Genomic DNA, 25,449 nt, shown 5'->3' on the forward strand with positions numbered 1-25,449 from the left:
CTTTGAGAATGACATATTGATGAGGTTTGCAATAAATTTGGAAATAATAGCAGCGAGGTTTCTTAGGATGACTGGGTGAATGTTGTCTAGGCCAATGGCCTTATTGTGTTTTATGGACTTCAGGACTCTCCTCCGTCACGATGTCAAAGTTAGTTAACTTCTTAGTTATAGTATAAGGTGGTAGATTATTGCTTGCATGCGAGGTTGATATCTGGGTTTTATCGATCAATTTTTCAGCGACATCTACAAAATATGCATTAAGGTAGTCCACTACGCCCTGAGGATCCTCAATAGAATCATCATTTTGTTTAATCTTGGCAATCACTTGTTTTTTATGACTACCTTTAAGAAAGGGAGTTATCGTCTTCCAAAAATGGCATGGTTTTTGATCTTTAGAGAGATTTTCTTTGAAGTAATTAGATTTAGTATTCCGTATTAAGGTGACAACTTTATTCCTTTGCTTCTTATAGGCCTCAGAAAATATTTCACATAGCTTTGGGTTTCTGATTTTTGTCTTCAATTTGTCTCTCAAATGCATCTTATATTTAACTGCCGGTGTCAACCAGGGAGTAAGTTGTGTTGATATATGTTTATATTTATATGGGGCTTGAGAGTTAAGTTCCTTTATTATGATATTTTGAAGTATTAAGGCGCCATCATTAGGGGTATTAAACCTTGCAGCTGCTAAGGCCTCTTGGATGTTGTTAACAAAGAGGACAGGATTTAGGTTTCTATAATTTCGTACCATTTTAGTTTCTTTTATATTTTTAGGGCAGAGTTTTTTCCTTCCTTACGACACTTATGAGTTCGTGATCCGTGAAGCTAACAGGAACAACTGTAGTCAGATGTAATCTGTCCGGAAAATTAGAGTAGATATGGTCTAAAATAGTTTGTCCCACTGGTAATTCTGGTTGGGGTAGTGACCATTTGTTTAAAATCCGTTAGGGCGTCTAGTAAGATTCTTGTTTTGGTAGATTTTGGTTTAGCTGCGATATCACAATTTGTATCGCCCAGAAGGATAAGTTCGGTCTTGTGGTCAGTCAGAAGAAGGTCCATCTGTCTACGTAACTTGTCAGTCAGTAAGTTATTGAAATGACGGGGTGGTATATAAATTATACCAATAACAAGGTCACTTGAGTTTGGATAGGAAATGAGAGTCCAAATGACTTCAATTATTGTTGGGAGCTTGTCAGTTTGATCAAGGGTTTTCTTGACAATTTGAATGCCATTTTTATAGTATAGACATATCCCACCGCCTCCAGTTTCCATTCTATCTTCCCTTATCATAGAGTATCCAGGAATCGCAACAAGAGTATCTGGTATTTCTGGATATAAGAAGGTCTCAGTTATGCCAAGGATGTCGATCTGGTAAAATTGAAGTAAATACTCAATCCCTAAAATTTTATTTTTCAATCTATTCACATTCAAATGTGCAATCTTCAGGCCCTTAGGGCCATTCTTAAGTTTATGTGGTCATACTTCATCCGTTCTCATGTTTGGTTTCCTTAATTCCCGATAGCGTTGGATCCTATACAGGTAGGGCCAGTTTGTGCGATTTAATATTTCCTCATCTTGTTTTATCATTGAATCGATGATATAAGACCGTTTCCAATTGGTAATCTGCTTTGGTTCGGTAAGCGTTACAAAGAATGGTGCTAGAAAGCTATTGTAAATAACTATTGGTGGTTTCAATTTAACTTAATGTAGCTCGTTAAATAAACATAAAACTAGAAATTTTTAGTAATGAATTGGACATATAGCAGTGATATCGCTTGATCTTCTTTTGGGAGTTAAAATAAATACTTAGAAAATAAGAATAGTTTACTTTTTGAGGGTTCAATAAAAACATTAAGCCAAAGCTAGAACGAGTTTTGGAGGGGACATGGCTTCTCTAATAAATCTCAGGAATATGGGGGTGGTCATATTTTTGGTTCCCCCCCCCCTCTCGTTCTGGGAAATATTTCTATTCCCATACTCATGCAGGTGGAAAATTCAACCATGATATCTGCGGATTATCTGAACATTTCAATCCCGCAGAGTATTAATAAATTCTTGTAAACGTTTTTTACTTAACCAGCTCTTGACATTACCAGCAACCACACACAATCAAGTTGTGGATATGTAGGGATAAACACAACCTTACTATGTTTAAAAATTCTGTTGTATGTAATTTTTTAACCACAAAGAATCACCATTCAAGAATTTCTGTCTAGCACAAGCCGTTTGTACTGGGTTTGCATGTCAGTTTAAGTTCTAATGGAACCTTGTATTTTAGGTCCCATACTATGGTCTGAATAGCTTCAGCCTAAAAGTTGTAGAAGTATGCCTTATGTTTGTAACATGTAAAATAAAAGTAGAGATGTTTTTTAATAAAGTTTAATTTAAAACTATAATATAAATAAATCGGTAATAATGCACATTCTTCCCAAGAAAAATATTTCTCTTTAGATTACACAGTAGCACTTTCAGTCATTTAACACAAATGAGTATCATTCAGGGCTGGATTAATATATGGTGGATGTGCAGAGCTTTTCTAATGGCTAATTTTTCATAAAACCTAGTTATAAAAATCGAACGCTCGCCTTACAGTAACAGAAGATCACTTTCTGAATGGAATGGGCCATAGAAGGAATAGTAATTATTGTTCCACTCTATATTGAGCATCCCTCAGATTCCAAAACCACCTGCGAGTTAATCTGGCCCTGATTACAATTCCATACGTGACGATTAGGCTCAATGTCACCAATAATGAGTTTCGTGTTGCGGTAGCCTAACAACACCCACACCGCCGCCTAATCGTCTATAGTTCATACTACCGCAGAGACGCCACTGATTTTGCTCTGGATCAAACACTTCAATTGTCTTTAAATATGTTGTGCCATCAAAGCCTCCAACAGCATACAGCAGTCCATTCACAACTGCTAATCCAACCTAAAAGACAAGTAAAATTCCTAGATTATGTATTTGTATAAACTTTTTCCTAACATGAACCCTTTACCACCAACACACGTCTAAGTGTATATATTATAACTTATTAGGTTTTTTTTAAAAAGAATAATTGAATGTTAAAAACTGAACACCCATCTATCAGCTTTATTAATGTCTATTATGATAGTATTTTTTTAAAATGGACATGAGTACCAATAATACCATCCTTGTTTTTTTTGCCTAACTGTGAATGCTACAGAAACTCTCGTATTATAATAAATGAGCTTTCTCAAGTAATAATGTGCACTTTCGGAGGATTATCTACCAAGCAACATAACTCAGAGAAGCTACAGTATAACAATAACCATTTCCACAATGGCAAGATAAGGTAGTTTCACCATCCACTGCTCTACACTAACGGCTATGCCCTAAATATAATATAGGCAAGTGAGGGGTTAACTATTATAACTGATTTGACTATTAGTTGATTATACCACTAACTAAATAGTGAATCTACTGTAGAACATGGTACAGTGAATTAATTAAAGGTTGAACAAATTCCAAATATTGGAATAGGTTTTGCTTGAAATATCCATTTCCACTAGGTCCAGCATAGCCACGGTGATGAAAAGAAAAAAGTAAAACAAACTCTAACTCAGTGTATAGGTATATGGTTTAAGGTACATCCTTTAGCAACCTTTGTTAATCCATGATTTTACATATTGATATGGATTATACAAATTAGTTAATTACACTTACCCCAGATCTTCTGGATGTCATCGCAACAATTGGTTGCCATTGATTTGTTTGTGGATTATATCTTTCTGCACTGCTTAATTCTGTTGTATCATCCCTTCCACCAACAGCATATATCATATTGTTGTATACAGCACATCCTAGATGTTTTCGTCTTGTTCCCATTGATGCAACTGTAGCCCAGCGGTTGTTTCTAGGGTCAAATCTTTCAACTACAATAGGATTAATAATACAATTATTTCCAAATTTATCAAGTTGGCCTTACTTTAGCTTTTCTACACAGGTTAAAGATAAAATTTATTCAGGCTGTAAAACACTGAAATATGTTTTTTCACTTGTGAAGGAAAACTATAGACGAAAGAACCTTTTTGTAGACAAACAATTCACTGTACAAACGTTTATAGAAAATAACTATCATACCATACCGGTTTGCAAATAAACCATTAAATTACACCCACAAATTTTTTAAACTTTTTTAAAATAAAATGCTCCTAATCGGTGTTAATTGATGAAAAATTAAAAACAAATATATTCTACACTTCATACTAAATGATACTAATTAGTCTTGTTCACTTTTTAAATGCAAATTTTGAAGATATTAAAGTTTCCCTTTAAAACTGTCAAAAATTAGAATGTTGTTTGGCTCTGGAAGATTTAGCCAAATTTTTTAGGAAAGAGAAGAGTTGAGCAAAAAATCTTTGAATCCATTTTTAGTAAAACAAATAATTTCAGACTCCTTGTACGAGGTATAATACATAATATTTTACTAACCAGAATTGAGGGGTGATGTTCCATCAGATCCACCTACAGCATATAAATAGCCACCTAAAACTGCCACTGCAACTCCAAGCCTTTTTGTACTCATAGGAGCGACTTTACTCCAACGATTTGATTGAGGGTCATATCTAACAATATATGTATACAGTTATTTTTCTTGAATATTTTTAAATTAAAGTTACAAACCTAACTTAAACCAAATGGTTTCTTGCTGCTACCATTTAAAATGATGACACCACATAACATTAGTGAGAAATAATGAACTATTAATGTTTAGCACATTTCAGTCTTATGTTATTGAGGTGCCATTTTGTTTGTGGAGATAATAGCAAGAATCCATAGCTCTGCTTGGAATGCTTACCCTTACCAAAAAATAAGTTGGATTTAAATTTGTATTTAGTTGGTATACACATTTTACTTGGTATTAAGTTGATTTTAAGTTGTCAGCATTTTTCAATAAACAAGTTAAAGGGGTAATAAGTTGTTATTAAGTTGGTGGGAAAACACTTTTTTCTTTAAGTTTGTAATTAGTTGGTTTTTAGTAGTCAGAAAATAAAATTTTTTTTAAGTTGGTTTTGTTAAGTAAGTTTGAAGTCTAGTTGGTGTAAAGTTGTTTTTAAGTAGGTTTTTAGTTAATATTTAGTTGGTATTTGTCTCAAAAGTAGTAAGGGATAGCCTACCGTATCGCGTAGGGTAAGATCACTCTGACGGCTATGGCCCAGCCTCTGAGATAAAAAAATCCCCTCTGTGCATGCCCTTACCAAAAAATAAGTTGGATTTCAGTATGTATTTAGTTTGTATACACATTATTAGTTGATATTGAGTTGGTATTAAGTAGGCTCAAGTTGTCAGCATATATCAAGTTACTATTAAAGGGGTAATTGTTATTCAGTTGGTAGGAAAATACTGCTTTTGCTAAGTTTATAATTAGTTGGTTTTTAGCAGTCAGGAAATTACATAATATTTTGAAGTTGCTTTTAAGTAGTTAAATGTAAATGTTGATTCTGGTTTAGTTGGAAATAAGTTGATTAATAAAGAGGATTTAAGTTATTTTTAAGTAGGCATTTGTCCCAAATACAAACTGAAAACCAAGTTGAAAAACAAGTTGTCCTAAGTGGTTTTTAGCCAACTTATTTTTTTGGTAAGGGTCAAGACTAAAATCTGCTGCGATAAGCATTCAAAGTAAAGGTATGGATTCCTGATAATAGTAACAAGAATTGCTTTAATTTTATCTGATAGGTAGATAGAACTAATATTTTATTTTTTTGTCATGAATGCTTTAATTGTTACGTGATTATGAATATTGATATATAATGACTGATTTGTTAATTTAATATTTACAATATAGCTATGGATAATTTGAATTTAAAGTTCAAACAGCTATGATTGTGAAAGCCTCTTGAAATATGTTCAGAAGCATCTTAATTAACTATTACTACTGGATTTTGTGTAGTAAATACGTTACCACAGTCAGTAAAATATCATATACATACATATTTCATACGATACCTTTCAACAAAATTGAGACAGGAAACTCCATCTTGTCCACCAACAGCATAAAGGTAGTTTTCTAGGACTGCAACACCCACACTTGTTCTACATGAACTAGTTGGAGCTATATCACTACTCCACTGATTAGTTTGTGGGTCATATCGTTCAATGCTATTTAAATAAGATTGTCCATCATGACCTCCAACTGCATACATCAGATCATTAAGAACAGCCACCCCGACACCACACCTCCTCTTCGTCATGGGAGCAACCATCCTCCACTCATTAGTTTGAGGATCATATCTTTCCACACTTGCGATGGCATCTCCACTACACCATCCACCAACTGCAAAATAAGTATATTAGTCATGTATATGGTTCTAAAAGTCAATTTTGCTTTAAGGGGATCAAATTAAAAGATAGTTTTTAGATGTGTCAAACACAAAATCAAATATTTAAAACCCTGAATAACTAGTAAACAAATTTAAAAATAAACATTACACTAGCAAAAGTAGTAAAACTAGACCTGTGCCTAACATATCGGTGCTGCTCCAAGGTTTTTTGACTTAAGGTCTGTTTGCCCTGTAGGCATTGGCTCTTTGGAGATTCAACTTTCACTATACCAATCATCAGTCTTAACTACCCTTACCATAAAATAAGTTGGATTTTAGTTGGTATTTAGTTGGTATACACATTTTAGTTGACGTTAAGTGGGTTTTAAGTAGGCTCAAGTGGTCAGAATATTTCAATAAACTAGTTAAAGGGGTAATAAGTTGTTATTAAGTTGATGGGAAAATACTTTTTTCTTTAAGTTGGTAATTAGTTGGTTTCTAGTGGTCAGAAAATTACATATTATTTGTAATTTGGTTTTAAGTACGTATTTAGTTGGTTTTTGGAACAAATACCAACTTAGTATTTCCTAGACCACTTATTTTTTGGTAAGGGTACCATTACTAAAAAACTTTGAACCTTATGTTTCTTTTACTCAATAAATAGCATGTACACAATATACATCAACCTTAAATTTAGTGAGCTAGTTTTCATTAATTGGCTCTTAAGAAGGAAATTCAGGCAGTTATTTGATATTTTGAATACCAAAAAATTCTTTATACACTTATTAAATTTGTCAATTTTGCAAGTAAAAACCAAATACTTGCAAGCTCTATTCAATTTGTTATTTGGTCTAGAATTAAAAATAAACTCACCAGCAAAGAGAACTTCTCCTCTTCTGACAGGTTTTCGAGGACGGGTTCTAGGTCCTTGCATTAAAGGCCTTTCTTGAGGAAGTAGTAAATAGTTTTTGGCTTCATCCACAAGGTCTCTGCAAGCTTCATCACTCTTAATTAGGAGATCCGAGCCAACAGTTCCCACGAGGAATTTTGGTGACAGAAGGGGAAGTCTCACATGCTGCAAAACTTGAGCCAAATGTTGCCTTCTTTCTGAAACATTGTATTTCACCCAAGCCATTACAGCATTGAAGACTTGCTCTTCACTGCGCACGTTAAGTTCGTCACTTGATATTATATCTATTAGTTGATTAACTGGTAATAATAAAAATTCTTCACTTTCCATAACCTGTGATAGAAAAGAAAACCAGACTCTTACAAAAGGTATTTCTACAAATAGGAAAATCGTATTTGAGTGCAGACTATACTAGAAAATGCTTGAAAAATAAGTTCTCAAAATTTATCTATTTAAAAAAGCATGTCTAGCATATAGCTTTCTGATAACTTTGATTTATTTACTTATTGCACAAGTAATTTTTATTTTAGAGGTAGCAATTACATCTAGACAAAAAAAAAAGCAGCAAAAACTCTGCATTATCATAAAAAAAAGCCTTCACCATGAAGACATGCATACATGCTGAAGTACCATGACACTTTCAATAACATATTGTCTTGTTTCACTCTTTCATTGTTTTTTGCCATAAAGTCCTGCTTGGTTCAATAATTATATAATTGAGAAATTTAAACAGTACCTCTTGGAAATTATGCTGAGTGAATTTATCCGCTATCCTCAATAATTCACGACAAGAATGGGTATCCGCAAAGGCCCTAATACCAAGACAATTGGATGGATCTAGTTGACGTTTTAGGAAGTCACAGCAAACTTCTTGAATTTCTGTCATTTGTAACAAACAAGCTGCAGGAAGCAGAACTTGAACATTTGACTCCTCAACAACAATGTGCGAAGTGTAAGCAAACTCAATTAACATATCCATTGCATGCTCATCTATATCTCTAATAGTGACCTGCAAAAAATTATGATGAAATAAGAGTAAGCTTATAGACAAAAGTATAAATTGCAACAGATTCCTAGCCTCAATAGATTTTGCAATGGGGAAGGAAAAAAGGGGAACATTTCGTGACAGCATGGCTGCCAGCCTCAGAGCTTCAAGACTTCACTAGTCACTGAGGTTGTTTCTGCCATTTTTCACGTCTTATGATTAATTCAATTAATAATTTATATTTTAATTTAACAAGTTTGAAGTATGAGATAAATGTATAGTTTATAGTTAAACTGACATTTTTTTAAGCCTTTTGTTTTAAATATAACTGTCAGCGAACTTAGATGGCGCCACATGCTCCATTAGGTATCATGATTTAAGTCTACCACCGTTATTTCTCAGCAAGTCAATAAAAGCTAGCTGAAATATCAACCAATCCAGTGATCCCTTCTTAGCTAGCTAGCTAGCATCCAGTTTTGAAGTAGCAGCAACGGTTAACTATTCCACCCCTATTTATTTTAGTCTATTAAAGAGGGTTAAGATTTGGACATACAAAGATTTTTCAGATGCCGTAACAGGTAAAAAGCACTTTATAGAATCCCTCTATTGGCAAGAAAATGTTAAACTAGTCTGTGAAAATGTTGCAGAGAGTTATCTTAAACCAACACTCCTTGTTCTTATGTTTATTTTTCCCAAAACAGGGATGGCTGCTAAAAATTCAATGGCACTGTGGTATTAAAAAGTGAAATAGCATAGTTCTCCGTTACAAAACATTTGGTTTATCCTTATAATAAGCAAGTCTCTTCAATGGTTTATAGAAGCTTGGGATTTTATAATTTTAAGAGGTGGTGCTTGCTTTGATTTTAAAAACTATATACAGCTTGTAAAAACTGCCTATTTCAAGAAGAAACTTCCGCACCTTTGAGTGTTCAACTTTCTCTTAAAGGAAAAGTCCAGGTTGGGTAAAACTTGGGTCTATTTGAAAGATCATGTTTAAATATACTCAAAAATATCAGTCGTAAAATTTTATCTTTTTTAATGATGAGAAATTAATTTTTAAACGAGCGAAATTTACCTGCCAAGTAAGCTGCCTTGACCCCCGTATAATATTAGCGCGACCTCTAGTGATAAATTATGTCTAAAATATTCCTTCAGCATGTTGGCAGCCTTGTTGTTCCTCCTTAGTATGTTGAGATGATAGGTTAGGCTAGAGGACGTTATGCCGAATTCTAAATGTTGGATGTGTAAATATATTGTTTATACTACTAATTAAATTAACCAGCAAAGGAAGTCTATTGGTAATCGTTTACTTTCTACCATGGTAGCAGAGGATAATTTGGGAAGTAACGTTTTTTCCCCGCTGGTCGGCAAGGCTTCGCAGCCGACGTCCACATTGTCAGAGAAAATTCAAAATGGCGGATGGCCGGCATACTGATTCTTCCGCAAGTACCTTTACGTTTTTGAAATTAAATGATGGGAATTACGGTCAATGGAAGGCGGACATGCGGATGGTCTTATGTGACTTCAGTCTTTGGGGAATTATTGATGGCACTGATCCAGCACCCACAGGTGAAGGGGTTACGCCAGCCCAGACCAAGGCTTATTCCGACTGTAATCAGAGGGCGTTGTCTAAAATTTATCTTGCGGTGGATAATCCTCATAAGGGGATAATTGGTTCTTGTAAGACTGCTAAGGAGGCTTGGGATTTACTGTCTGATACTCATGAAATGAAGTCGAGGGCCCGTATAGTGGCGTTAAGATCGGAATTTCTTAGCCTGCGTTATACCCCACCAGAGTCTATGTCTGCTTACATTGCCAGGGTGCTTCAAGTGGCTGACCAGTTGAATGAAAACATTGGGTGATGATGAGATAGCTTACCAACTAATTCATCGATTGCCACCCCAATATGAGAACACCGTAGTCCGGGCCTACGCATTAGAAAATAGCGAATTTTTACCAAAGAATGTTAAAGCATTATTGCTGTCAGAATATGAGCGGCAAAGGCAGATCGCATTGGAAGACACGCTGGAGCCAGCGGTACAGTCAAGTTTTTCTTCTCACCTACGTTCTAGTCGACGGTATTCTAGACGGGGTGCTTCACAGCAGCGGGGACCCGAGTGCTATAATTGTCATTAAGTGGGGCACATTGCACGAAATTGTTATGCTAATAATGAGGGACCTCTATGTACTATATGCAATAAAAAGGGCCATACTTCGCGAGATTGTCGCATGGACCAATGATATCAAGCTAACAGATTTCATTCCCAACAGAGCCATCGAGGTCAAACTTATAGGAATAGAGGCAGAGTCGCACAGTCATTTTTTGCGTCCGCAACATGTGTGGTGGCGACGACCGACAAGGACGGTTTTGCATATGATTCAGCGGCGACACATCATTTTTGCAACAGAAAAGAATGGTTTTATAATTACAGGGATATGGAGGCCCCGATAGACATTGCACAGGGGAGTGCCAAGGCGATGGGTACAGGTGACATTGCCTTGATGGTACGATGCAATGGGACTAGTAACCTAGTTTATTTGCGAGATGTGATATACGTCCCAAAGTATTCCAGAAATTTACTCTCTGCAAGAAGGGTTGATCAATCTGGTTTTTCAGCCGTAATTGGGTCCCGCTGTATCAAGGTTTACGATAAAACAAAAATTATATATGACGGCATCTTTACAGGCGAACAACCTCTACATTCTAGATGCGGTAACCGATTTGGATGATATCCCACCACTTCAAGAAACACGGATAGACAAGACCAGCCTTATTAGCATTACGGAGGCCACAGAGCTTTGGCATCGTCGGCTTGGTCATCAGAGTATACAGAGATTGCAGGATTTAGAACGAAATCATATGGTTGAAGGTATCCCGAAGATCAGTCAGACCATGCAAATATGTCATCCTTGCATATTCTCAAAAGCGACACGATCTCATCAAATCCAATTCCAGCGATCACAACTACTCTACAATTGGAGCTTGTACATAGCGATGTTTGGGGGCCAGCACCCGTTGATTCCCAAGGGGGAGCAAGATATTTCATAAGCTTCATGGACGACTATTCCCGGAAGGTTACAGTATATATGATGTGCAGAAAGAACGAAGCATTTGATAAATTCAAGATTTATCGGGCATGGGCTGAAAAACAAACCGGACAGGCACTGAAACGGCTTAGAACCGATAACGGGTTGGAGTATTGCGCACATATCTTTGAACGTTACTGTGAGGAAGAAGGAATCTAAGTCGAGAGGACAAATGTATATTCACCGGAGATGAACGGCATTGCCGAACGCCTAAACCGAACTTTAATCGAAGGAGTGCGAACCCTATTAGAAGATGCTCAACTCCCACAACCCTTGTGGGGTGAGGCATTATATTGTCAAGCTTATTTAGTCAATAGACTGCCACATTCAAAGCTCAAAGGCATTGTCCCAGAAGAACGATGGTCGAATAGGAAACCCTCGATTAGTCACTTGAAGTGTTATGGATGTCTAGCATTCACGTTTGTTCCGAAACCATACAGAAATAAATTTGCCAGGAGGGCCAAGCTAGGGATTATGGTTGGTTACGCGATTAAGACCAAGGGCTACCGTATTTGGTATACGAGCGAGAGGCATGCCATTGAGACCAAACATGTAAGGTTTGAAGAAACAAAGCTTGGGATAAAGTCACTAAATGAAACTAAGGATGTGAATTACCAAAATCATTTCAACGGTTTATGGGAAGCTGCTCCGGTAGAGGAAAGCATCCAGGAACAACCGCATGCAGAAGCCATTAAAAGCAAACCCAAGGATGAGGTCCAGGGACACCCTGGGGAAACGAAAAACCCAAATCAGGGACGGCAGATAGCGACCGATGAATCTGAGGAGGATGATGATGATGAACATGCGAGTTATGAGGATGAGGGGGATGAAGAAGTTACGTTTCAAATACCAAGAACACCACACACAGTTGATATGGCAGCCTGGATACGGATGGAGAAGAAACAAAAGACTGGGAACAGAATTGATGTATACTATAAGAAGGATAAAGTGACATTACGTTCTCCCAATGATGTTGTCCGGTATTATGAAGGTAGTAATGAGATCTATGATCCGCAGCTATTCGATTTTAAGGGCAGGACGGGAGTAACATAGAGGCTCATTGTTTGGAAATACCACTGTCATACGATGAAGCGGTACAGAGCAAGGAAGTTGATCAATGGAAGCATGTCATGCAGGTTGAATACGATACGATAAAAGAACGTGAAATTAAGTTAGTACCAAAACCTCAAGATAGAAAAATTGTGGGCAGTAAATGGGTGTACGATATAAAGCGTACAGCTGATGGAGCGGTGGCCAGGTTTAAAGCTCGATTAGTGGCTCAAGGCTTCACCCAGAAATTTGGACTTGATTTTTATCACACCTACGCACCGGTGGTCAACTTCACTTTGGTCAGATTGCCTTCCCTCCGCAGACCGCACGCGGAGCAAACTCGCGCAGGGAACAGAGCGCTGTTATAGAGCGTGATTAAAGTCCTAAAATGTCATCGCGAAACAAAATGGCAGATCGCTTGGCGGGTAAATTTGGCTCGCTTAAAAATTAATTTCTTGTTATTAAAAAAGATACAATTTTACGACTGATATTTTTGAGTTTATTTAAACATGATCTTTCAAATAGACCCAAGTTTTACCCAACCTGGACTTTTCCTTTAAATATTTACAAAATAATAAAAATATACAAATAATCATCTAGCAAAGCCACCAGAGGGAAAGTGTGCAATATTGAGGCTGTATAGCCACGCTGATCTTTGAGGTAAAAATTCTACCAAATGCGTCTCCCCAGTAGCTTCATGGAGCACGGTTGGAAAAAAGCCGGATATTTTTGAAAAAAGCCAAACCTGTTGTTTTTAATTTAGATATAACCATTTTTTTTTGGTTAAAGCTAGCTTAAGTGTAAACATCCTCTTTTACTTTCTAAGTAGGAAATTGTCTGCTGTTATTGTTGTAAATTAGAAACTAAACAAAGTAAGAAAAATAACTACATTAAATAATTAAATTATTTTGATTTCCCCCTAGTTTTTGTTAAGGACGCGCCGACCGAGTCACCGAAGCGAGGCAGCGAACTTTTGAACTTTAAAACTACCCCCTGTCAATTAGGAGAATTTGAACTCACCCCAATTTGTTTAAATATGAAACAACGGCTAAACTAAATAAAATATGGGAATTTTTTTATTTAAAAAAAAATAGAGGCTATAACCAGTTATGACCAGGTGGTTAAAACGGTATGGCTGGTTCCATGCTAACCCTGTCATGGAGTGCATGACCAATCACGTGAGCAACAGCCAAGCCATTATGACCAAGAATCAATCGTTTAATTGGGACATTTAGGGGTCAAAGGTTTTGTTGTGATTGTGGATACACAAAACCAGAATTGTAATGAACTCCCTTTGGAGAGGGTGAGTATGAAAGTTATATAACTGTGGTGGTCACATTTAGATTTTTTGACACATTGTAATATTGCACAATGGTAAATGTGAAGCTTGTATAGGAACTTTCATACATCCCCCATTACATCATTTTCTTAAATACTTCAATTAATTAGATAAGAATATTGCTGAATATTTAATGTTAAGATAATTTTACCTCAGTTTGCCTGCTTTCTACTAATTCTCCAGTGAACATGGCTTGAAAATATGGTGAACATGCAGACAAGATCACTCTATGCGCAAATATTTTTCTAGTTCCAACCAACAGCACAACGTCACAGAGCTCCCTGTGCTTTCTTAGTAAATTAATAGCTTCCAAAGTATGTCTTGGATGCTTTTCTGATGTATATTCAAGACGAGCAGGGGAGGCTGGACGATCAAGGTCCGGATGTAAGATCTCCCCCATCGTGTGGCGAAACGTGGAAATGGTGAATTGAAAATATTAAGAACCTTCTGAAAAAGAAATGCTTGATGAAACTATTATTGGGTAGACTAACTTCTTTTAGCAAAAGTCAGATAACCCAGAGACCCAAATGCAGTTTAAAGCAAGAAGCATTACTCTATTTACAAACTTCAGAAATTGAATATGCTAAAAAACAACAAGTACGTAGAATGCATAGCACATGTGAAAAAAAAATTGTGTCTTAGAACTGCTACGATGGTGTCTAACATTATTTAAAGCTAAGAATTTGTCCAACTTGAGCTTCATATTACAGAATGTAATGCACAATACAAAATTACATGTATTGGGCATTGTTTGTTAAAGGGATCCATCACTCACAACAGGGGGAGGCATAGGGGTAACATAAAATCCAGACTTGCAGTGTGCTTCAAAACCAGTTTTTTGGTGACCCCTATGCCTTCCCCTGTTGCGAGTGAGGGATCCCTTTAAGATAACCGTCTTCACTGACCAAAGAACCAAATTCAAGAGGAGACTCTAACACTTTAGTCCCTCTCTTACAGCCACTGTAATTACAGCAGAAGTAGTTTCTAGATATATTACTGCCATCCCTTGTACTACTGCTCAAACGTTTTGATTGGATGGGCTTGTCAATAGCATTCTGGATAGTGTAATAATGTCTAATAATTACTTGGGGACCTATGCTTTAATATTATTACATTTTCGGAAATTAACACCCTGGATTTGTCGTTTCATTTTTGATCATTTTGTTGAAATGAATTAAAAACTTTGCTCGATCAAGCAGCTCGGATCATTGCGAATGGTATTAGGTATAGGCTAAGGCTTATTTGAAAAACACACTCAATATATAAATAACCTTAAAAATTATAATTAACTCACCCATTAAACAAATCTAAACTTGAAAATAATAAATATAACGATACGCTTAAAATTAACTCATTTGCAAATTGCAGGTGCAAACTAAGAAATCTTTAGAGGGACTCACACGAATATATTGAAAAAAAAAAACATAGTAATTTTTTGAATTAACTTAATTTATGGTGTCAGCCAATGGCCTTAGCCACCAAAGAAACCCAGCAGATGCTTGAGTCAGTACAATTGTCTAATTTTTAGTAAAGTTACTCTAAAATTTACAGTCCGTGAGCTACTGCTGTTGCTCGAATGGTTCAGATCAGGCTTGAAAATAAGGTTTTTTTTAATCTGTTTTATTTGGTGAGTGACTCCCAACTCTTGAATTATTTAGATGGTCACGTAGACCAGTTGGTTAATAAAACGGTAAATTATTATGAATTAATAAACTGGACACTGTACCAGTGAACCCCTAGCTTTTGAATAAAAAAACTGGTCCGAGCAATTAATAAACTGGTCTTTGACCCAAAGACCACCACTTATTTCCAATCCTGGTTCAGATCATTGAGTTGGGAATATTAATCTAGAGATCCAATCAAATCTGCCCCTTCCGAAACAAGTTTTTGAAAATTACGAATGTGTTGTCCCCTCTAAAATGAAGAGAAAACGTTATCATTTGACCCGTGGCGCCATCCATTATTTTGGGAAAAAAAATATTTTTGCCGGAAAACGCGTCTTATATGAACGAACTATTGAGAGATAGACGCGCCACGGGTAGAATGATAAAGTTTTTACTTCATTTGGGAGCAGGCGGCAGTATTCTTATTTTTTTAAATTTGTTTCGCGAAATACTGAAATCCGACGTTTTGATTGGACCTCTAGATTAATATTCCCAACTCAATGGTTCAGATATCCAAAGTTTATTTAAGAAAGAACGTTATGACTTTTTAGTTTGTTTGTAGCAGACACTAGATCGTAGGCGCGACTTTGGAGAAGCTAGGGGTCTAGGGCCATTACGCCACTAGGCGCTTAAATAAATCATTCTCGAAAGGAAATCTCCAAGAAGTAGGTTTTCCAAAATCCAGGACCCGCAAGGCTATTGTTTATTTAGTGCTTGTTGAAATAATGGAAACTTTTCACCTGTAAACTGAACTTCGAGTTTTTGCCAAGCCTTAATATGTCAAAAAAGCTACCCGATTAAAAGGGAAAGCTTGTTGCTGCCGTAAAGGTGAAAAATTTCCATTATTTTAACGAGGAATACATAAACAGTGACTTTCAGGTTCTGGCTCTCGGAAATAATACTTCTTGGTGATCTCTTTGGAAGAAGATTTATTGAAGCGTCTACAGCTTCTTAAAGGGCCCCACCGGTGATTGAAAAATTCACCCAGAAAACCAGGTAGCAGACAACGTGTCGTAGGTTCCCCTATGTCCACGATTTGCGCGGGAAACTGATGAATTTCAAACGCCGGTGGGGCCCTTTAAATAATAATAATCAGCTAGGCTAATACCCAAGGCACCACCTTAGGCCTAAGTCATCAAGCGACTTTTGAAGCCTTTTAATTCAGGTGGCCGGGTTACACTGCGTAGGAGGGTGGTAGCAAGCCCTGCATGCCACGCGATCGAGCCAACAGCTCCCTTCACTAACTATTACCGTTAACCTCAACAAAGTTTTTATGGAAGGGGAAACCGAAGAGCTCGATTGAAACCCCTTAATAATGCAACCTCTTAAAAGTTGAATAACCGTGCTTTTACTATTAAATTTTGCTTGGGTGCGTGCCTCACTAGGCAAGGCACAGGACTTCCCTCAAGCTAAGGCGTTCGAGCTGTTTTCGATTTATTTTGTCTTTACAGTTTTGTCGTTAGACGCTAGCATAATTTAATTGTCTTGTTCAACTGTCGTGCTTGAGCCCATTTACGCTAAAATATGAAGTTGTGTGTGGAACCTATTAACAAGATGAACAAGACATAAATAGGGTTTATGCTAGTGTCTAATAACGGTTTCAGTAATAGACGATTTCAGTTAAATTCGAAATTTTCGAATGTGTACAAACTACAAAGTCAGGGAGATACGTAGACGCTCGGACTTACGAAGTTTTTTTTGTGTAGCTGAAACATTGAGTTGGGAATATTAATCTAGAGGTCCAATCGAAACGTCGGATTTCAGTATTTCGCGAAACAAGTTTTTAAAAATAAGAATACTGTCGTCTGCTCCCATCGGCGTCCCAAATGACGAGAAAACGTTATCATTCTACCCGTGGCGCCGTCTATCTCTCAATGATTCGTGCAAATAAGACGCGTTTTCAAGCAAAAATATTTTTTTTCTTCACGGGTCATATGATAACGTTTGCTCGTCATTTTAGAGCAGAAGGCACATTCGTATTTTTCAAAGACTTGTTTCGCGGGGAGCAGATTTGATTGGATCTCTAGATTAATATTCCCAACTCTATGAGCTGAAATTGTCTATTATCCCGTCTCGAATTTTACTTTTCATTCTAATGTGGTGTCTCAGGTGACTGTTCTGACACCAATTCCATTTTTATTTACTGGTAGTAGTATGTTTGTCACCTTTTGAAGAGTCTGACGTCATTTTCTCAAAATTTCCCGCGGTTTCAAAGTATAATAATCGGTGTTGTAGTCTAGTAGATTTCTGGGAACAGTTGATTGTAGGTTTTTCTGTTTTAAATAGTAACTGTAGTTAAGGAATTAAGATCATCAAATTCATTATTGGTTATTTATTGTGTATTAATTCAATATTCAGTGTGATGGCGTCAAATATACCGAGATTATCAGGTATAAGACCTCCAAGTATTGCTAGCAGTATCCAAAGAAGCAGAAGCAGAAGTAAGGGTAGATCATTAAATCCTCCCAACTCTGCTGGCTCAAGAGCAAGGTAAGTTAAAGCTATCCAATTACTGTATAAAATTTTATAAAGAACTCTTTTCTGTAGTATAGCGACTTTTTTCTTCATGGGAATGTTAGAGGTGGTGACATATCACAGGAATTTTGTTTTGCCAGGAACATGGGCAAAAGCTTTATAATCTAGCTAACTAAAATATAACGTTTTAAAGTTAATGTTTCAGAAGAACTTAATCATTCAGGGATAAATCTGTGGTTTGGTGATAAAGACTATTCAATGACGATTTTAAAAGTGTATATTTCAAATAATTAGTACCATTGGCTTTATAGAGTAATGGCAGTGTGACGTCACGTCACGACACCCATGCTTTTTCCTATAGTTAAAAAATTGCGACCAAAATGTCGACCATGGTCAAAGCTACGGTGATTTTTCTGTCGAAGTTAAATTGACTGTCATATAACCTCTTGGCCAAAAAGACTAAGGCATTTACTAAATTAAAAATTATTATATGAGTTGCGTACATTTGTCTAAGTCCAAAGTCTGTACGTTAAAATGGCAAGAACTATACTTAAAACAGACCACTTATTGCTTTGAGATATAGAACTGAACCCCTTACCACAATTCAACAATTTTTCAATAGGCCCACCACCTCATTAAGTTCTTTGATATGCTAATTGATGCCCAAATTATTTGCCTTAAATTGTTAGGTAAAAAGTTATGGTAAATTTAATATTAACAGAATTATGGTTAATGTTACCTGATAGTAAAAGCTACAGAGTAAAAGTGGTTGCTAATGATGTGGTCAATGAAACTATCCCCTGGAATTTTTAAACTGTATTAACAACTTGACCCTCTCATATGTTAGTGAAAGTTAATGTATGCTGCCCCACAGCCTGTTTCCAGGGAATCTGGGGCTTCGCCACCTAAGATAATGTAATATTGTACAAGTTATACCTAGTATATCATTCTTTAAGGATAAAGGAAAAAATATTTGAGGATTCAATATTGGATCATTCCATGTCAAATTGGCAACTATGGGTTATCTGATTTTAGTGAAATTTTCTCCATGCAAATTATGAACAGATGTATGGTAAAATCCAAAATTTTATTGAAAATGGTTAAGACTTTATCAACAGCCCCATCTCCCCCTCGTTAGGAAGTCAACTGTTGAGGGGTAAGAAAATATACTATTTGCCCCATTAAAAAATAACCTATGACGGAAAGATTTAGCTTCACACCCACTTTGGGACTATTTAAAAGTTACAGGGAGGGGGGAGGGGGGGGTATTTTAATGTTATGCTGGAACTGAAATTATAAGTCAAGGCACGCTAGCAAATTTGATACCTGTTAGAGGTAAAACAATAAATAAGTTCGCGTAATTTTGAAAGAAGTTTAATCATTATAATTTCCATGGTGCTGTGTATTTCTGTGGTAAGTGTTCGTATGGGACCCTGACTTTTGTCCCCAACCCCAACAATAAAAAATTAGTCTGGGTTGGCCCTTTTTTGAGGTTAAGGTTTTGTTAATTTAAAACTGTTGTACCCCACTAAATATAAAAGATAGGTTGCTTAATTCCCTCCCTCTTTTTTTCGTGGGGTGATAATAGAATGAGTCGAATGACCTTTGAAATGCTTTGGTCCCTTTTTTAGTTTTAGAATGGTTGTCTCGGCTGTCGACTGCAACATTTTGAGCAACCTATACAAGGAAAGTCCTTGTTTATGCACTGCAAAAACCTATAGCCATCATTTTAAATTCATAGTTATCTAAAACTGAGGCATTTTTATAGTTTCCCATCCCCAACCTGGACCCTGACTTTATTTTGACCCTGTAGGAACCCAACAGTGAGGTTGAGTATTTATTACGTAATTTGTGGGGTGAGTTTTTTATGGCACTTGGTCCTCAATATTGGTGAAAATCTGTGGACCATGCAAATATCACCTAGAATCACTCATTTGCAATTTGGTTAAAAATGAACCCCATGTGTTCCTCCAAATGGGAACAACATCAAACCTCGTTGCAATATAGTTGCTGATCGTTTCTGGGAACAATTATTTGATATTAGAAGAAAGCGCGAACAAAATCAAGTAAGCAAACACTTAAACAACGTCCACACCATCGCTGGCATTTTTATCCGCATGCTCAAGGTTCTTAATGGTGACTGTCCTTATTGAGTACTCGACTGTAGAAAATACTGATTTTTAAATTCGTAACGGAATTTCCAGCTGGACTAACTATAGGGTTTATTATTTATTTTTATTTTTGTATTTCCCTTTTAGCTTCTGTTTTATTTCTAGCTCTCTTTTTTTTTGGCTCTCGTTCAATGCGCTGTCCGCCGCGCATACTTTGATTTTTAAATTGAAAATGTTATTTTTCATTCAAATCTTGTACCTCCTTGCTGAAGTCAGGGGGTTGAAACGTACGCGAAATGTGTTGTCTCGTGCGATTCCCTAGTGGGAGAGTTGGGGGTGGAAGTTTAGTCTGAAAAATTTCAGCGGGTTCGTCTGCTTCGGTATCTGGACCTTGTTCGAGCCTCGGGCTAAAAAGAGATCACGCTTATTGTCAAAAGAAACAACCCTAATCTAGAAAGCCGAATGGTTAGTATTACAATTTTAATTATCATCGATGTAGTCATAAATTGTATGTTTGAAATATAATTTCAGGCCGGGTAAACTTTAAAAAACGCTTAAAAATTAATATTTTTGCCCAATGAAGAGATTGAATCTTCTGATTTACCTTTTGTAACAATTAGTTTTAAATGCTTAATTTCAAATGTTTTTCTACATTTTTATTCTTTTTAAACAGCTTTGCTTGGAAAAAATTAGGGTGAATCCAATAAAAATGATGACAAATGAAGCATTCCATTACTTGTCCATATTTACAATTGAAGGCGCCAACGTTTTAATAAACTTCGCTACAATTTCAATTTAACCCAACTTATGATTAAAGACTTTTGATAGTTCTTACAACTCTTGAATTGGCAAGATTTTCCCATATTTAGTTTACACCTTGGTAAAATAAAATAAACCTTAGTTTAATATTATATCTGGTTAATGTAACTTAAAACAAATACCTTTGAAATTCAATCAGTAAAATATAGAAAATTTACGAACTTGGTCGAACCCTCGGGGCTCGGGCCTCGTCCTCCAGTCCCGATTTTTTTTTGTTAAGACCACCAGCAGCCAGCACCGACCGCGGATACGAGATTTAAAACTGAACCAAACTGAATTTTTCAGAATTTTTACTCCCACGGTATTACATTGCCCCCCACAACTAGGGAATCTCGTGGTTAGACGGCAGCCCGTAGGAATCTCGCCGCATTTCCAATCTAGGGTACGTAGTCTAGATTATCTTTGCTGAAGTACTGCGATTTATGTTTTATTAAATTTATGGTTAATTCTACCAATTTGTTTTTGAATTCTTATATTTTGACTATACCTTAGAACTAAAGAAAATCGACTTAATATATTTTATTCAATAAAATATTTGGGGGTATGAAAATTTACTTTTGGCCCTTATAAAAAAAAGTTACATAAGGTTGAAAAGGCTTTAGTTTCATAATCGCATAATAATTTTTGCTATAAATACAGATTTAACCATAGTTCATGACCCTATTACCACCAAGGCATAACCATAATAACATAATTACGGAAATTGTTAAAAAGTTTGGAGGAGGGGAGGAGTGAGTATTCATTGGGTAGGGAAAGTTTAAGAGAAGAAATTGATAAACTATTTACTTTTACGAGTGTTAGTAAAAAGCAGCATGTGAGTGAAAAGGTGTCTAATTGAATATTAAATTTAATTTTAAACATAACTGATTCCTGTGTGTAGATATAACTCAATTATCAAATATTTATGTGGTTCATTATAACAGGAGCTCTAGTATTGGCAAGATTTCAGGCCGTGCGAGCCTTGCAAGTCGTTTCAGTGATGGAGGTAGACCGAAGAAAGACACAAGACCTTTGTCCAGCAAAGAGTTTCAACACGAGTGTATGCAGAAATTATCTATGGTAAATAAATTCAAGATCTTATTTTGTATGCTCAGAATACAAGAGTTGACCCTTTATAGATGCCATAGCATACTGAAAATCTTAAGTCTATCTGCGTTGTCTCTTATTTCTCGGTTAGCTTCCTCACATAGCCTTCGCTTAGAGTGTCTCTCTCTAATTTGTATGCGCGCGCTTAGGATGTATTGTGACGTCAACGTTGATAAACAAAGATTCACGAGCGCTGGATTCCGTCTTGGTTTTAGGCGAGTTTGCTCAGTGTGTATCATAGCGATCATTATTGTATTACTATTATTTTAAATTTTAATATGGTTTATTGTTGTTCAGTTTCCTGCATGTCTTCTAGTGCTTCACCCAGTTTTAATTTCTTTAGATTTCCCTAGTAAAACCATAATCTTTTGAGACAATGGTTAGCCAAGATCAAACTTTGAAATTTCACACTGGGAATACATTCGCGCATTTGTAATTTGCTTTTTGAATCTGATAGTCTTAAACTGAGTGTAAATAATTAATTTAATTGTAATCCAAAACCAAACGTGGTTCCAACAACTTTTAATTTTAATTTTGCTGAATCGGAAGATCCAAAACAAGGAGGTGCTGATAAATGGCAAAGATAACAGGTAGATTCTTTGTTTACTAATAATATTAGGAGATAAATCAGGTGCTTTTGATTTGTAATTAATTTTTTTCACAGATTGTAAACGGTCTGATTAATTAGTCCAAATCTTGGGAAGAAGCTAGGGCTGTAGAAGGAATGTTGTCTAGGTACTTTAAAAGCTTCAGAATGGTTTTTTTCCTCAAATTATATATGTATATATTTTTTAAGATTGGCATTATTGGCATTGGCTGACTTGCATAATAATGAGAACTGTAATAGGCCACCAAACTAACTACTGAAGGAATCCCATAATTAGGAACACTCTTTCCTTTATTGAAAAAAGGTGTATATTATTTTCATATAAATTATAGATATAAAATTAATAATTATTTTATTTCATTCAAATTAGAGAATGTTCATGAATGAAATGACATGGTTATTGAGAGAAGAAAGTTGGCACCCACGTATGAAGAAGCTGAATGATTATGAGAAAATGAACTACCGTTCCACATACCGAAATCAAATTTCATTAAAAAAAACATGTTTCGTGATTTCAAGAGTTAATAATTTATTTAGAATGAAAATTTCACAAAAATAAATGTTGATAATTACAATTTTTAATAGGGTTGGCCGATATCGTAATTTAACCGATTCCGATACCGATACCGATTTCATATCGGTTTGGGCCCAACACTAATTTTTAATGATGATATTGCTAAACAAAATACCATTTGTCTTAGGTATACATAAATCGGCAAAATTGCACTACAGCGGCCTCATGTAATTTCGTGTTTTTTTTTGGTGGAGAATGTAGCACTTGACGCGTAGATTACGAAACTAATTTTTTTTGGGGCCGCAAATGATAATTAAATTAATTAACTTAATGTTAAAAATGTACTAATTTTAGGGAATTACCGTGTTTTTGTATTTTTGGGTGGCGGAGAATGTAGCACTTGACGCGTAGATTACGAAACTAATTTTTTTGGGGCCGCAAATGATAATTAAATTAATTAACTTAATGTTAAAAATGTACTAATGTTAGGGAATTACCGTGTTTTTGTATTTTTGGGTGGCGGAGAATGTAGCACTTGACACGTAGATTACGAAACTAATTTTTTTTGGGCCGCAAATGATAATTAAATTAATTAACTTAATGTTAAAAATGTACTAATGTTAGGGAATTACCGTGTTTTTGTATTTTTGGGTGGCGGAGAATGTAGCACTTGACGCGTAGATTACGAAACTAATTTTTTTTGGGCTGCAAATGATAATTAAGTTAATTAACTTTATGTTAAAAATGAACTAATTTAGGGAATTACCGTGGTTTTGTATTTTTGGGTGGCGGAGAATGTAGCACTTGACGCGTTACTAAACTCCCCGTATTGGCGCCTGACGGCGCCGCGCACTCGCTTCGCTCAAGCGCTGGGGGCGCGCAGCGCCTCCCCAACCCCATACTAAAAAAAGCGATGGGCCATCTATAACGCGACCTAGAGGACAGTACCAAGCCTTACGCATCAAGTATGTACTTTTAATCTCAACCATTAACAAAGTGGCCCAATAATAGAAAACACCGAGAAAATTAACAAAAACTGTAAAAGATTTGATAAAGTACGGGAATATCACTTTGTGGCCCAAAAATACTAAACACCGAGAAAATGAACAAAAACTGTAACTGATTTTATACAAAAAGGGAATATCACGTGGAATTCATTAGGACACTGAAACTGTGTTGCCGGCGAACACACGACGGAAATAAGTACAACAAAACACGTGCAAATGCCCAAAAATTAGAAATTTAAAATTACATTAAAAAATTAAATAATCATTTGCGGCCAAAATCTACGTGACAAGGTCTATCAGGCGCAACCAAAATTAATATAAAATTCTATGAAAATGAGAAATTTTTAAAATTAAAAAAATTAAGTTAAACAATTAAATAATCATTTGCGGCCAAAATAAAAAATACCCTCGACATCTACGTGACAAGGTCTATCAGGCGCAACCAAAATTAATATCAAATTCAATGAGGCCGCTGTACTACACTTCACCCCATAAATCCTGTTTGAAGCACAGGGTTGGCAAAAAACCGGCTTTTTAAAAAATTGAAAAATCCAGTATGATTAAACCGGCTGTAACCGGTGGTTTAAACCAGCTAAAACTATTAATAAAAAATTATCAAATTGCTTATATCAAGCCCTCATTGCTCAAATTTCCCGATTTAAAAATTACGTTTTTGCGCGTGACAGTACCTTTACATTGTGAGGTATAGCAGACTTATTTACCCGCTTTTATGCCCTAACATGGCAGCGTATTTTCACGCGCAAAATTAATTTTAAGATACCCTAATTGCTTGTATGTTAGCTCTCATTACTTGCGACAAAAAGTGAAGGTTAAGTTTTGTCAATGTTTCTAATTAATTTCTCAATTTTTTTTATAAAAAAAAAGTGGTGTTAACCATGGATTTTATTTGGTGGTTTAATCAAGTCTGGCTGGCTCTTGCCAACCCTAATGAAGCAGGATATTGCCTTATTTTCATAACCGCACATGATGGGACAACGAAGCGTACTCTCCGTCCAGGCTAATAAATTGTTGGTATGCTGTATACCTGTATCGCCTAATTAATAAGCAAATGTTGAACAAAACTTGAGAAATGGTATGAAATTTTACAATACCTCACTTACTCTGCAATTGGGTGGTTTTTCAAATTGTTACCTAACATTAGCATCTCCCCACTAACATAGGCTGCATATACAGTATTAAGAACTTCTTCCTCTAAACAATTAATTATCAATCCCCATTGTTCAGTGAATTACAGTGATGCAGTTAAAACCCCTTCCATGGCTATAGATTTCACAGACTCCGCATCATGGCAACTATGGCATTCTTACACACAATTTTGGTAATGGCACATTTATAAATAAAATTAAGATTTCTTGTGTCAAAAACCCTAAAACTGAAATACATAACAATTCTAGTAAGTAACCGGTCTTTAATTCCTTCCATACTATCATCAAAATCAGTTTGATTATCATTTCCCCTATTTTCTTCTTCATCTGAAGAGCTTTCTCTGG

The 25,449-nt window shown here is 35.9% G+C and overlaps 2 protein-coding genes across 5 annotated transcripts in view; one reads left to right on the top strand and one right to left on the bottom strand.

The window, feature by feature from the left end:
• Window positions 1-2,393: 2,393 nt before the first annotated feature.
• dbo (Kelch-like protein diablo) lies at window positions 2,394-15,088 on the bottom strand. 2 transcript variants are annotated; one of them, XM_090174790.1, is made up of 8 exons: window positions 14,950-15,088; window positions 13,807-14,102; window positions 7,931-8,203; window positions 7,158-7,527; window positions 5,971-6,298; window positions 4,456-4,589; window positions 3,688-3,896; window positions 2,394-2,931 (listed from the first exon to the last, which is right to left on the bottom strand). In XM_090174790.1, exons 2-8 carry the CDS (start codon window positions 14,053-14,055, stop codon window positions 2,740-2,742), a joined length of 1,755 nt encoding a protein of 584 aa, XP_090030916.1. In that variant the 5' UTR covers window positions 14,056-14,102; window positions 14,950-15,088; the 3' UTR covers window positions 2,394-2,739. The 2 variants fall into 2 exon arrangements, with proteins under 2 accessions (XP_090030916.1, XP_090030917.1); XM_090174791.1 differs by having other exon boundaries at window positions 13,807-14,099; window positions 14,950-15,048.
• A 2,274-nt stretch (window positions 15,089-17,362) lies between these two features.
• Window positions 17,363-25,449, top strand: part of LOC149945622 (kinetochore protein NDC80 homolog) — a 32,277-nt gene continuing 24,190 nt past the window's right edge. For 2 of the 3 annotated variants that reach the window (XM_090174618.1, XM_090174615.1), the window contains exons 1-3: window positions 17,363-17,582; window positions 17,678-17,809; window positions 21,648-21,783. In XM_090174618.1, coding sequence (XP_090030744.1) covers window positions 17,682-17,809; window positions 21,648-21,783 — 264 coding nt within the window. In that variant the 5' untranslated portion in view covers window positions 17,363-17,582; window positions 17,678-17,681. The other variant, XM_090174617.1, reaches the window with a different exon arrangement.

This window comes from Leiobunum rupestre, chromosome 5 (genome assembly GCF_980474605.1).
Source record: "Leiobunum rupestre chromosome 5, qqLeiRupe1.1.hap1, whole genome shotgun sequence".
Lineage (NCBI taxonomy): Eukaryota > Metazoa > Arthropoda > Arachnida > Opiliones > Sclerosomatidae > Leiobunum > Leiobunum rupestre.